At 39.5% G+C, this 15407-nt stretch overlaps 1 protein-coding gene across 1 annotated transcript; it reads right to left on the reverse strand.

Annotated features, from left to right (window-relative positions):
- Window positions 1-5823: 5823 nt before the first annotated feature.
- Window positions 5824-14038, reverse strand: LOC132845365 (RIIa domain-containing protein 1-like). The gene is made up of 4 exons (XM_060869321.1): window positions 13884-14038; window positions 11412-11488; window positions 7168-7221; window positions 5824-6155 (listed from the first exon to the last, which is right to left on the reverse strand). Exons 1-3 carry the CDS (start codon window positions 13959-13961, stop codon window positions 7206-7208), a joined length of 171 nt encoding a protein of 56 aa, XP_060725304.1. The 5' UTR covers window positions 13962-14038; the 3' UTR covers window positions 5824-6155; window positions 7168-7205.
- Window positions 14039-15407: the final 1369 nt, after the last annotated feature.

Below are 15407 nucleotides of genomic sequence, written 5' to 3' on the forward strand. Positions count from 1 at the left end.
CTAATTAGAACCGGTCCGAACTTTTCTGTGCAGGTCTATAACTCCGCCCACATAGTACGTCACCAACAAAACAGCAGGGTATTTTATACACATAATATACCTAAAGTTGCCTTGGCCACCCCATGTATAAAACTCTAGTTCCGCCACTGAAGCAGAGGGAGAGCGCGCACTAACTAATAAACCTTAACAGTCGTGACGAAACATGGAAGGCGCTGCAATAATTAACCAAAAATAATTACGTTCGGGTACCGGGATTTTGTGATGGACAGGACTCCCTGCAGTTTTGGGCTGTGAACAGACACACCCTCCCCTCTATGTTCAAGGTAGCGGTAAGAGTAATGGCCATCCCTGCATCAAGTGCACCTGCTGAACGTGTATTCAGCCATGGCAGGGTCAGAGCCGCAAGTTGCGTAGGGCCCCGCAAATTACGGTAGGCCCCGCCTCCCCCTGCCTCATTTTACAGCGCATGTTAATATTTACTGTGTAGATGACAATATGAAGCGGAGCTATCCATCTGGCCATGAAAAGAGAAAAAAGAAACAAAATGAGAGTGAAATGCGAGAAAAGGAATCAGGTAAAGTCTCTATCTGACTAGCTAAATTAGCTGTGCAGTGCTGCCGGTGCATCTCTTGGCCTGTCTGTCACACAACAATTTATTGCGTGAACATTCGCGTGAATAAACGCCCAAGGGCAACAGTGTTTATAAACGGCAGCTCAATAACCGCGCCGCGCGTGAACATGCGTTCATATGCGCGTGCAATCGTGCACGAAATGACGCGCGCTTTCCAGCAGCATCTGTGTGGGGACCAGTACAAAAAGTAGCGTGATAGCGCTCCTAAATGACAATGTTTATAGTCTCTCAATCAAGGTTACAACAACATTAATGCAATATGGTAACCAATGGATTTACATTGGAGTGGGCATAATGCCAGGTCAATATGAATGCACATCCCTCAGTAAATAATAACCATCAGGGATCAAGTATTGCTCTCATGCATACTATAAAACACAGTGATACAGCATGGCAAGCCATTTTAGCTTTTATACATTCACATGATGTGGATTTTTGATATCAAGAATTCAGTTTTCAATACTTAAAATTTAAATATTAAGAGTGATTTCTAGTAGTAACCATATTTTTGATATCAGGAATTACATTTAAATTCAATTGCTAATATTCAACTCAAAATTCTATTTGAAATATTCCATTCAATAAAGATTTGTTTATACCTCATTTAATTCTGTATTGTTTTACTCTTTGACCAAGAGATGGAGCAAACTTTTTTAAAAGGAGGGAGGTTTGTAGTGGGAGTAGTGGGGTGTCAAGTGTGAATGTGTGGCAAATGGTTTACATGGCTCCCAGGTCAGGTAGAAGGGCCCCTTAACAGAATTTTGCTTAGGGCCCCAGGGAGGTCAGGATCGGCTTTGAGTGGTGTGATGATGTGACCACATCATCCAAAATTGAGTGACAAACTAATTCATTCATTCATTCATTTTCTACCACTTATCCGAACTACCTCGGGTCACGGGGAGCCTGTGCCTATCTCAGGCGCCATTGGGCATCAAGGCAGGATACACCCTGGACAGAGTGCCAACCCATCGCAGGGCACACACACTCTCATTCACTCACGCACTCACACACTAGGGACAATTTTTCCAGAGATGCCAATCAACCTACCATGCATGTCTTTGGACCGGGGGAGGAAACCGAAGTAAAACCCCCGAGGCATGGGGAGAACATGCAAACACCACACACACAAGGTGGAGGCGGGAATCGAACCCTGACCCTGGAGGTGTGAGGCGAACGTGCTAACCACTAAGCCACCGTGCCCCCACAAACTAATATCAAATTTAATTTTTTGCAAGTGCAATGTAGTGTAAATGGTTGGTCACTGTTTATGTGGAAATGTCATCTTTTTTGCAATAGCACTTATAATTGGTCTTCAGTGTTAGGCTTTGAGTGTGTATATATATACAGTATATATATATAGTTCACCCAAAAAATTAAAATTCTTTCATCATTTTCTCACCCTCTTGATGTTACAAACCTGTATAAATTTCTTTGTTCTGATGAACATAAAGGAAGATATTTTAAGGAGTGTTTGTAACCAAACCATTCATGAGCCCCATTCACTTCCATAGTGGTAAAAAAGAATACTATGGAAGTGAATGGGACTCATGAATGGTTTGGTTACAAACATTCCTCAAAATATCTACATGTGTGTTCATCAAAACAAAGAAATTTATACAGGTTTGTAACATCATGAGGGTGAGAAAAATATAACAGAATTTTAATTTTTAGGTGAACTATCCCTTTATTAATAAATTACATAAATTACACTCACTCCAATCATCTCTCTTTCTCTCCGATAGTTAATTCACTTCAAGGTTTGTGTGATTCAATAATTTACATTTTTTGATTGACGTGATTGATTGTTGTTGTTATTCTGTTGTTAAAGAGGAAGGATCTAATTTAAGGATGTGTTCATGTCCCATTAAAAGGGAATGCCTGTTCAAAAAATGCCATTTGCTTGCAAAGAAACCATTGTACTTTTTATATATATATACACTTTTCCATGGTCTTCTGCCATGTTTGAGGCATATTGAAACATTTCATGCTTTTATGTTGGCCTTATTTCAGTTACATTTACATCTTATTCTTTTGTAGTTTTATTCATTTTTAGATTTTTATTGTATTTACAACTCACCTGTATGTGGACACCTTTTAAAAATAAATGCATATAATCATTTTTGTTGCAAATAAAACTCTCAGAGAGTTTTAAATACTGTAAATACCATAAATACTGTAGATTTAACTTTGTTTAATATATACATTTAGTTAAATCATCAAACATCTGTATGACTTGCCAGTGACTTGCTTGACTCAAGCTACGACTTGACTTGACTTGCTTGACATAAAGCAGTGACTTGACTTGACTTGACACAAAATTGACTCGGACTTGCTTGAGACTTGAAGGTTAAGACTTGAGACTTACTTGTGACTTGCACATATGACACAGCACAAGTCATCAGTCATAAGGTGATATTTCTGTCCTTAGAGACCAATCTGAAAACCATATTGCTGTTGTACCTCACTAAATTCTGAACTGATACAGGTTTCTCTTCACTGTACAATGCCAGATCGTGTACTTTCCTTTCCACGTTGTTATACAATCTATAAAAAATGCTTACCTTTCCAGAACAGTGACAGTCCATTCTCCAGTAGGCTTCATCCAAACAGGTGGTTGTGGTCAGGTTCCTATGAAAAGCCTCTTCTTTTGAGTTGACCATTAAGGTGTTGTTCTATAAGACACAATGTGCCAAGTTTCTTGCTTAGAGGAACTCACTTCAACTAAAACAAACAAACACAGCATTCTCTATGACAGGCTCACCTATTGGACCAGCCGTGCTCACATTTTTTCAGGCATTCAGATGACACACTTTCAGGAACACTTAAACTGTATCCTCTGACTGTACTGATGTCTTCACAGACATAGGAGATATTCTGGCTGGTCAGAGAGCAGCCTGAAACAAATGATTGAAAACATCAGAAATGTGTAGATGGTATGAACTTTCTTGGTAAACAGATCACCATGATGACATGTGCTGGGAAGTTCCACAGCTTTCTCTTAATGTCAAGTACGTGGGCTCCTTTTTATTTATTTATTTATTTATTTATTTATTTATTTATTTATTTATTATTCTCTCTCCCTCTGCCATGGGCCATGATGGTGCTCCTGTTTCTAGATACACTGATTATTAATTCGGTTCGGGAGAAGAGATAAAAGCCCGCTGAATGAGGCACACACACACACACACACACACAAGGTCTCTCGCTCCTCCTCCCTTTCTGACGCGCGACGGAGGATCCGGGGGACTTCATTCATTCGTTCGTTATCAGAATATACTGAGTATGAACCATTGCATATAATCAGAACAAAAGTTCGCTTACAATTTTACTCACGTTTCGTAGGAACGGCAGCCGCACAGATCCTCAATACAAGCACAGGCAAAAATAAACTCACGACCTCCATGACATGCGCTACACAGAAAAAGCAAGTTAAGAACATGACAGGCTTAACTCCGTCTGACATTAGCCGAAAGCGATTTAAAGATTGGTTATGGTTATGATAAATATTGACATCGCAGATACCTGCCGTTACCCCTGCCTCATGTTCTAGGTGTTGAACATCGTGTGAAACGGAGCTAAGCCGGTACCATGCTTTAGGGTTAAGGGCGTGTTTGTTCAGATGACGCTTGCTTTTTTTTTTTTTGTTTTCGTTTGGAGTCACTCCATTTCATCTTATGAATGTGAAATTTTCCCATGCTCAGATAACGATTTTTTTTCCAGATGACGCTTGTTTAGTGTTTACATCATTTAACTCCACGTGTCTGCATTGATGTCTGTTTTTTAATCTATCTATCTATCTATCTATCTATCTATCTATCTATCTATCTATCTATCTATCTATCTATCAGATTTTTTAAATTAGGACTTTATCACAATTATTAAAATGTTAGTAAAACCAAAACATCAATGTAAATAAATGTTTACTGCAGTGCTAAAATACAAGATTTTTAATTTAGTGGAAGAAGACACAAGGGCACAAATGAGTATAGGTTTAAGTGCTAGTGTAAGTGTAGATTTGAAAAAATAATAATTTAAAGATAGTAATAGAGTCTGCAGTTTTGATTGAGATGCTGTTCTAGATAAGAGAATTGATGTGGAGCCTGTGGAGGGAGAAAAAGAAACACACAAACACACACATACAATTAATTATTGTCTCGTATAACATGTACGTGTCTCATAATAGCTTTTACCCAACACTGAACTCTTCAACTCCGTAACCCTTCAGTGAAAGTAAATTCCCTAAGATGGTTTTATCAGAATTACACACACTGAATTCGCCCTGGCTTTCCTAAGAATGACGGCACCAGCAATAATTCTACATTTACTGATTTACATGTTATGTTAGCAAGTTAGCTGGGTTGCTGTAAATCTGTGTTTAGTAACAATTGCTAATTCAGTAAAATAAAATGAGATAACTTCATGAATAGATGTATACCTGGAAAACCACACTGATGGTGTGGCATATGTCTTTATTACACTATATTTGTAGTGCATGTAAACAAGCTCCACCTGCTCCAGAGACAAAAATACATTTTTCCCCACAAAACTTTCAATTGAATTCAATTCAAGTATATTTGTATAGCACTATTTACAATTGCCATTGTCTCAAAGCAGCTTTACAGAACATTAATATAGAAAAAAACTTTAATATAAAGAATAATATAAAGATTAATATAATACAAATTTCAAGATTAATATTACATATATTTAAATGTGTTTGTATTTAGCCCGGGGGACAAGGTGGCTTAATGGTTAGCATGTTCGCCTCACACCTCCAGCGTTGGGGGTTCGATTCCTGCCTCCGCCTTGTGTGTGGAGTTTGCATGTTCTCCCCGTGCCTCGGGGTTTCCTCCGGGTACTCCAGTTTCCTCCCCTGGTCCAAAGACATGCATGGTAGGTTGATTGGCATCTCTGGAAAATTGTCCGTAGTGTGTGAGTGAATGAGAGTGTGTGTGCCCATCCAGGGTGTATCCTGCCTTGATGACCAATGATGCCTGAGATAGGCACAGACTCCCCGTGACCCGAGGTAGTTCGGAAAAGCGGTAGAAAATTAATGAATGAATGTATTTACCCCTTAAAACCTCTTTTGAATGGAAGATAGAAACCTTGAGAGGAACCAGACTCAAAGGGGAACCCATCCTCATATGGTTACAAAAAACCAATGCAATATATAAAAAATTGAAAGAGTGAAAGAGGAGCAAAGTGCATAGAATAGAGGTGTGAAAGTTAGTGGTTACTTAAATGCATGAATGTAGATTTTGTTTTAACTGAAAGGGGCTCCCCCATAAATTGTGAAGAAGTATGCTTATTTTTTAAATTACATTTAAAATGTCCATCCATCCCTCTATCAACCTGTTTATTCTATCCATCAATCATTCACAAAGCATTTATGATCAAATGACTGCATGTTGAAAATGCCCAAGTTGTGAGTTGCTGGGATTCAGACACTTTCCTCTCCATGAAACCTTGAAGGATCGACCTGAGAAACAGGACTCCACCCAGTGCAGAGCTGTACCACTGATGCCTAGAACAGAGAGTTAACAGGAGGATCTGATAGCTCACAGTGTCAAAGGAAACAAAAAGGTAATATAAGATGTGGACTGATCTTGAGGTTGAACTTGTTGCAGCTATATTTGTCAAGTTCTTCCATTTTCAATGGCACTATCAGGTTTTAACTGTTTTACTTTTTGTTTCCTGACAGATGTAAGGTAAGAAATTGATGTACCAAATGATAGACTGATTTTCCTTTACACCTCTAGATAAGTCCAATTAATGCTGTTTTACATTATTTCATACCATCACTTTTTCGGAAGATTTGATAACTTACCACTTCACGACCCTTTGTCTTGCAATACCATCCTAACCCAATGAACACAGGGATGCATAGGAACCACAGAAAATGTACTGACACAAAAGATAAAGGGCAACCAGTTACTGCATGCTGTTCAGAGAACATGAGTTACATACAAGGAAAAAAAGAATCTTCCTTTAAAACCATTTTATCATTCCTCTATTGGTTGGACAGGTCAGGATGTGACAGTGTCTCAAAACAGTCAGGAAGATAGATCTTACATTATACCTGTAGCAAGTTGTATTGAAGAGAAAGCAACATTTTCTGAATATGGAGAATCTGTACACATGTAACTGTCATCATGGTCCAACGGCATGATGAGGTCACTCAACTCTTGGCATTGTTTTCTGACCTTAAAGTGTCTCAAACTCACCCCCTTTCCCCTTGGTAGGATTTGTTCAGCAATGGCTGCACAAGCATAAGGCTGAGCACCATGGGCCATAGTATGTGGCTCTGATCAGTGACTAGTGAATTAAAGTCACCCACAGACTTGGAGAGAATCTTGAAGTGTTTCTTGTGTTTATACTTTGAATGACAGATGCATAGTATTTTTAACAAACACTATGTAACTCACTTTTTGTGAGAAATTGTTCCTCTTCATTCATTCATTCATTCATTCAGCAACAAATTCTATCTTATTTGACATTAAATGAAAACAATTAAAACCCATGCGAACATAACTTACATTTTCCATCGTATGAGCCTGCCTCCCCACTTACATGCTTAGGCCCTTGAACAGCTAGAAGAAAACAGTATATACAACCACATAAATATAGATCATTTTAATAAGCTGTGCAAATAAATCTGTCTCCAGATTCATCACTAACAAACCACTTACATCAATAGGAAACCTTGAAATTGGCCTAAAAAAGGAGTACATCAGTGTAGTTAATAGGCTTACTGAACTTACTGAACACTTAACATGTTAATGGTGAATTTTATTAGTGTCACTTTCCGTTTATTCAAGTTAACCTCACATAAACTGTTATTGATAATGTCTAAGATCCAGTACAATACAGACAATGTCTAAGATATCCAGTTCTATGCAAATGTTTTGGCACCCAATTTGCATATTTTGTTTATGCAAATTGTATGCAAAATTGTATGCTCATTCTATGCAAAATAAAGATTAATTTGCAATATTTAAATTCCTTAAGCATTCTTTAAATTGTAAGACACAATGACACGAATGATACAAAAGTAAACAATCATACATTTACAAAAGATAAGCCATATATATAATATATATTTATTATTGTCAGGATTCAGCCCGGACTTTTGGCCATGCGCCTTTGTTTATGTTCCGTGTCATGTGTCTGCCCCGCCTTTGTTTACTCCTCCCCGTCTCTGTTCCCTAATGTTAATTGTTATGTCTATTTAACCGGTGACAGCACGGAATCATCGCCAGTGTACCCTCGTCCTTTGTCCTGTCTAGTCTGTCTTTGTTCCTGTTTTATGTATTATTAGTTATTAAATCCTATTTATTTGAAGCTATCCTATATCTGGGTCTGTCTTCCTCCTCCCGGTTGTGACAATTATATTATATATTTATATATAAATATATATAAACGTAACCACACTGGTGCATTTATTCAATCAGCAAATCAAGTGGCAGCAGCGCAATGCATAAAATCATTCCGTTACATGTCAAGAGCTTCAATAAATGTTAAGAATGAAGAAAATGTCTAATCTCTTGTGACTTTAACCATGGCATGATTGTTGATATCAGATAGACTGGTTAGAGTGTTTCAGAAACGTCTGATTTCCTGGGATTTTCACACACTAGCAGAACTGCACAAGCACATGCTGTGAACAGAGGCTCCTGCAGGCTGAAACACCTTGTCGATGAGCGAGATCAGAGGAAAATGACCAGGGGTCTCATTTATAAAACTGTGCATAGGATCCCTACTAAAATTTACGTACGCCCAAAAGCCAAAAATGGCGTACGCCAAAAAAAATTCCGATTTATAAAACCGTGCGTACGCACTCCTCTAAGCAATGTTCCCTTTATAAATCACAGATCACCCGCAGATGTGCGTACGTGAAATCCCGCCCTGTACACGCCCATTTTTAACCATAAATAGTCAATGCAAATCACTGCGCGGGCACGAGAGTGGACCTCGTTATAATGAGTTTCCTCTGCGCTCTGCAGGTTTAAAAATGGGTTGAGGAGCCAGCGTCTCAGGGGGTAGCCACTGTCGCCTGTAGGTTATAATTATATTAAAAGCAACATTGTTATAATTATATTAAAACCAAAATAGTTACAGTTTCTACTTTTTAATATTGTTAAACTCACCAAGAAGCCAGCCATCACGTACTGCGCCTGCATTTAGTCTGTTCCCTACACTGTTATGTGTCAAGATAAAGGAATCGTGTTGAACCAGGCCAGCGTGGCACAATGTTTGTGAGGGTCATGTTGGAGTCACATATGATTTGCACATTAATAGAATGCACATGCTTTCTATTAACATAAGCAAATTCATTTTCAGATGTGAACTTATAGCATCATGAGCGCAGTCAATTGCGCCGATTACATTTGGGAAACCAGACATTGCTGCAAATTGCATTTTAATTTCGGCCTGTTCTCGCACAGTGTAGGGGAACCTGACGTATCGACTACCCATATTAAGTATACCATTCAAAACGACAGATATTATGGCACTCAGGGACGGCTGTGATATACCAGACCTATAGGGTGGATAGATTCCAATAGAATTATTTCATATACAAAAAGGTCTTAGAGACAAAGTTGAGGATTACTCATAGTTTTTTTATATAAATAATTTACCTGTCTGCCAATTCCCACTGGAAACAGCCGGTTGCCAAGAACCCCAGAGTGGTGATGACTTGTATTTGGACTGGGATGGCATGGTTCCGGCGTGTTGCCCTCTCTAATACTGGACCCAATTCAGCACATAGCTCTAAGAGCACAGCTCTAGGGAATCTAAATCGGCTTATTAGCCAGTCATCATAATGGGCCAGGATATCATCATGGTCCCTGAAAACTCGTTCTCTCCTTATTCTGCCATTGGCGTAATCCTCCAACAGTGCCAGCAGTGCCATAATGAAGCATTACATACCCGGGTCACCGGAGCATTGATATGTTTCTAGCAATTAGACTGATCGTTAACACCTTGACAAAATCACAGAATTAATTTGTGGGCGAAAATTTAAGACGAAAATGTTATAGTGAACACATGCTTCTTCATGACGGTTTTGTAATGAACACCGTAATAGTTAGGACCGATGATGAGTAGCGATTGTGCTTCATGACTGTATTTGCAGACTTTGACATTTTATGATATATGTACATTAAGGAAAATATTTCTTTTTTACACTGTGTTCTGCAGTTCTCTAATAAAAGGGTATTTCATGCTATTTTGTATCACATGTAGTCGCGCCTTCTCCTCCTGCGCTCCCGTTGTGGACAATGTGACTGTAAGGCAGCGCTGATTATTCATTCATTCATCTTCTAACGCTTATCCGAACTACTCGGGTCACGGGGAGCCTGTGCCTATCCTCAGGCGTCATTGGGCATCAAGGCAGGATACACCCTGGACGGAGTAGCGCTGATTATTATTATTATTTTATTTTTAATACAATTTGAATTACGTTTGGATTTTACTAGATGCCTATCTAGCCTAAAACAATCGGCACAAACAACACTGTTGGATTTAATCCTCATGATAATGTGGATATAACGTATGAAATGGGGTGAAAATTAAATGTCATTAATTCTTATAATCGTTCTTCTCACATGTATTTTCTACAATCTAACTTCAGTTCACGACCTCACCATCTGTGTCGCCAATTCCCTTTGTCTCCAGAATGTGCGTACGCACAGCTCAAAGTTTGCTTAAAGGTGCGCACATTTTCCCGTCAAGTTTGTTTTTTATAGATCACAACCTTTGCGGGGGGCACGGTGGCTTAGTGGTTAGCACGTTCGCCTCACACCTCCAGGGTCGGGGTTCGATTCCCGCCTCCACCTTGTGTGTGTGGAGTTTGCATGTTCTCCCCGTGCCTCGGGGGTTTCCTCCGGGTACTCCGGTTTCCTCCCCTGGTCCAAAGACATGCATGGTAGGTTGATTGGCATCTCTGGAAAATTGTCCCTAGTGTGTGATTGCGTGAGTGAATGAGTGTGTGTGTGTGCGATGGGTTGGCACTCCGTCCAGGGTGTATCCTGCCTTGATGCCCAATGACGCCTGAGATAGACACAGGCTCCCCGCGACCCGAGGTAGTTCGGATAAGCGGTAGAAGATGAATGAATGAACAACCTTTGCGCGAAAACTGGCCCCGTTTTGTGCGTACGCACGCTTTATAAATGAGACCCCAGATTGGTCTGAGGTGAAACCTAGAGTTGGATGGGCTACCATCTTCAATTGTCCGGTTTCTAGGAGCAAGTGTCTATGGTAGCCTCAAATTCCTATTCTTGGCTGACAGGAATGGAACCTGTAGAAAGATGTCTTCAGCTGTTGTAGCTTATTGAATCTTAAGATTCAATGTTTTGTGCATGCTGAGCTGCTTTTCTGCTTATTAAGGTTGTAAAGAGTGATGATATTTGGTGCCATAGACTTCCTGACAGCTCAAATCAATCTGGCCAACAAGCCATTTCCACCCAGAGACCTACTGCTCACTCAATAGTTTTTTTACCATTCTGTTCAAACTTGTTCGGAAATACCCAAACTGAGACTGTTTTGGAAATACCTCTAGCAGCTCATCGAAAACTAACAAACACTCCATGATTCAAGTCACAGAGATCACATTTTTCTTCATTCTAATGTTTGATGTGAATATTACATGACGTTCTTGACTGATAGAATAACTGCATAAATAAAGAAAATAGTAGCATTATATAAATTGAATTTTTTACGTGGATGTTTCTTGTGCTGAATCTCACCATAAACTGTTCCTAATCATTGGGATATTTACCTCAGAAAATCACTCAGCAGCATTTCTACTTCTGGATGAGCTCTCAGATACATTTCATTCGCTATTTTGGTCTTGATCTAAGGGTAAAAGTCAAAGTGAAATCAACACAGTTAAAAACATTTGACCAATTTTAGATTTCTTTTACAGCAATACTTAATTTGTGATACAAGATATTGTCGTCAGTAAGTCCAACAGAATGGTCCGTGTATCTTGCGTTGCTAAAGCCTGTTATATGTAATTCTACTCTTAAGAGAACATTACTGGAAGAAAGAGCTAATTCTTCACTGAAAATGAAAAAAAAGACATTTATTGACATATTCACTGTATCAACTGGGTAAAAAGTGCAGACAGCACAATAGTTAAGATGCTTCAGCAACACTCTCTGCTAATAGGAACATAAAACCAAAGTCATGCAAGCCCCATAAATAAACACTGAAAGTTGAATGGGTTGTACTGAAGAGCTCAGTGACTTTCAATGTCATAGGACAGCATGTTTGCCCCTAATCCTGCTCAGTCTGCCATCACCAATTGTAAGTGCTATTACTGGGAATTAGAAGGAGAAGCAACAGCTCAGTGACCAAGTGGTAGACTGTGAAAAATTACAGAATGGGGTGGCTGAGAGCTGAAGCTGGTAAAAATCACAGATTTCCAACCTGTTTCAGGAAACAATATCAGCAAAAGAATGTTTTGGGAGCTTCATGAAATGTCTTTTCATGGCCAAGCAGCTGCACACAAGCCTAAACACACTCTGCACAAAGTCAAGTGTTAGTTGGAATGGTGAAGTTTACACTGACACTGGACTCGGTGGAGCAGTGGAATTGTCTTCTCAGAAGTAATGAATAACCCTGCTCTCTCTGGCTGTCGGATGGATGCGTTTTGGGTTTTGGTGGATGCCAGGAGAGTGACAGTGACAGTGACGTGACCCATACTCAGAATTCGTTCTCTGCATTTAACCCATCCAAAGTGCACACACACAGCAGTGAACACACACACCATGAACACACACCCGGAGGTGGGGTTCAGTGCCTTGCTCAAGGGCACTTCAGTCGTGGCCGGCCCGAGACTCGAACCCACAACCTTAGGGTTAGGAGTCAAACTCTCATTAGGCCACAACTTCCCCAGAAAGCATAGTACCAACTGTAAAGTAATGTGTGGTGGAAGAAGGTTAATGGTCTGGAGTTTTTTCAGGACTTGTTCCATAGTTCCAGTGAAGAGAAAGGTTGAATCTGCAACATTTTACATTTACAGCTTTTGGCAGATGCCCTTATCCAGAGCGACATACAAAAGTGCTTAACTCTGGTTCACTAGGTTACATATTTAAGATACCATGAGTTTATGACATTGATCAAAGTTTTAATTTTTTTTTTTTAAATGCAACAAACAGGGAAAGAAGTGCTAGTTGGGTGCTAGCATATACAGATATTTTGGACAACTGCTTCCAAACAGTTTTATGAATTCTCTTACTGTACGTGTTCCGGTATCACTATCTCCCTCTGCACAATGCAAGGTATATAAACGGGATAAACTGAAACGTCGATTGTGAGCCGGACCTTCTCGTCCCACATCTGTGTCTGACTTCACTTATGATCTTTTGACAGAAAAGTAACAAATTCCAAAAGACACACTCTGTAGAAAGCTTTTCCAGATATACGGAGGCTCTTATAGTCAGATGTCCAACAAGCTCACACAGTGTACATTTACTCGCCAGCTTTTTTTCAGGTACAACTAACATATTACATATACAGTTATGGACTGTAGCCTATATGTTCCTATCACAATCCCACACTAGCTAACATGGAGCAGACAGAGGACCTGGTGGAGGCCATCAGGGGGGGATGTGGCCATCTGGGGGGGATGTGGTAGCCAAGTGGTTAAGGTGTTGGACTACCAATCGGAAGTTTGTGAGTTCGATTCCTACGTCCACCAAGCTGCCACTGCTGGGCCCCTGAGCAAGGCCCTTATCCCTCAATTGCTCAGTTGTATAAAAAAAGAGATAAAAATGTAAGTCGCTCTGGATAAGGGCGTCTGCTAAATGCTGTAAATGTAAATGTAAAATGGACCACCGTGAGCACAGGATGTGATGTATCCTGCATGGTATGAGAATTAAAAGGTTATTAGTGTCTTAATTAGTCTTTTAGTTTAAAAACAGGCCAAGCTGATTAAGCTGAAACACAAACTTTGCCAGACTTATATTTTCTGTCTTTACTATTTTCTTAGAAACAGCTGGACTTTCTACAGTGAATAGATATTTTATTAGACATATAGTTACATCTAAACATCTATACATTGCTCATACAACCACAAAAGGAACTTATTATAACCCGAACCATAAATAAATATTTTAACCACAGAGACTTACACAGACCACTTATAAAAGCAACGCCTTGTCTCTTAAACGCTGAAAATACCGGGCACTTTACCGTTTTTTTCTTCTAGTTTACAACTTTTACACATTTCCCGACTACAGATTACCTTAAACTGGCGCAATTTTTCCTTTTGCTCAGGGCTCAGTGCCCCTATGTCAGCTTTCTCCAGTCCTCGGTCCGCCATTACGTACCGCTTCTCCTTACACACCTGCAACTGACTGCCTGGCTAAAGCGAACAGGTTGCTAGGCAACAAGCCACAAGCGTTCTAATTGTGAAACCATGACGACGGTCATTGATATAGTTATTAATACAGCTAATTAATACAATATCGACCACTAATCCTAACGCTAACTGTATCCTCTGTAAGCAAGGGAACGTTTTGGCTCTTTTAAGTTGATTAATAAACGCGAAATATAAATAAATAAATAAATAAATAAATAAATAAATAAATCGGTTTTCTATGAGGGGGAAGATCCAAATGCCCAAACATGGTCGTTGAATTCCTATCCTTCCGGTGACATTTCGTCCCCACCAGGATTTATATAAACACGTCTCTCACCCCACCCACTTCGCTAAACATTTCTCCATATCATCAACAAATCAGCTCAAACCAAAGGGCTTCTGTGGTTTACTCATTCTCTGTTTGTAAAATTGAGTGTTTGTAGTTAGTCATTCCCGTGACTATCCAGTGTCCCATATGAAGGCATGTAACATCTTAATAGCAAACCTCAATACAAGAGAAGGTTACTTTTTCTTTAATAATGCATTATAAATGAACTCTCATGAGTTGTTGCACCTCCAGACTTTTACCTTGTGTTAGGAGGAATGCAACGCACATCTTGTACATCTAACATAATCTATATGGGCAAAAGAAATACCTGGCCATCAGACCCATATGTACATCCAGATTCAGCCTCTACCCATTTTTGCTGTTATCTATATCACCTATATTAAGATAGTGCATCATTGCAGTCTGCCACTCAAAGCATTTGTCACATACACATACATACAGAGTACGACATGCAGTGAAATGCAGTGAAATGAAGGTCTTCCCACCCTCACAAATTTCCAGGGAAAGTCAAAATGGGATGGTAATATTCTCTTTATTGTTAAAACATGAATGAATACAGTTGAAAATACCATCCATGCAATTAATAACTCCTCTCTGAACCACAGTCCACCTGTGATACACAAACATCATTGAACTGACTGACATTATAATTAACTGTATTTATTTCTATTATTGTATATTTGCATTGTTATATTATTATCATATATCATATATATCTCATATATATCCATCATTGAATTCATCCTCTGCACCTCAATTACTGTTTGGTTCAGCTCAGCTACCAAATCTGACCTCAGAAGAGTACAGAGGGTAGTCCGGACTGCTGAGTGAACCATTGTCACAACTCTCCCCACTCTCCAAGACCTGTACTTCTCCAGAGTGTGCAAAAGGGCAAAGACAATCACTCTGGACTCCTCACATCCAGCACACTCCCTCTTTGAGCTGTTGCCATCTGGTTGATGCTACAGAGCCCTGAGCACCAGAATGACCAGACACAGGAACAGTTTCTTCCCTCAGGCCATCCATCTGATGAACCATCCTCAATCCATCTGATGAAC

The sequence above is a fragment of the Tachysurus vachellii genome, chromosome 5 (assembly GCF_030014155.1).
Source record: "Tachysurus vachellii isolate PV-2020 chromosome 5, HZAU_Pvac_v1, whole genome shotgun sequence".
Classification (NCBI taxonomy): Eukaryota; Metazoa; Chordata; class Actinopteri; order Siluriformes; family Bagridae; genus Tachysurus; species Tachysurus vachellii.

Bases quoted from the DNA above. Each gene is read 5' to 3' on its own strand.
- LOC132845365 (XM_060869321.1), bottom strand. From the start codon at position 13,961: ATGGCGGACCGAGGACTGGAGAAAGCTGACATAGGGGCACTGAGCCCT. The intron at 11,489-13,883 runs GTAATCTGTAGT...TTTTACCCTTAG, and splicing joins AAAAATTGCGCCAGTTTAAG to ATCAAGACCAAAATAGCGAA.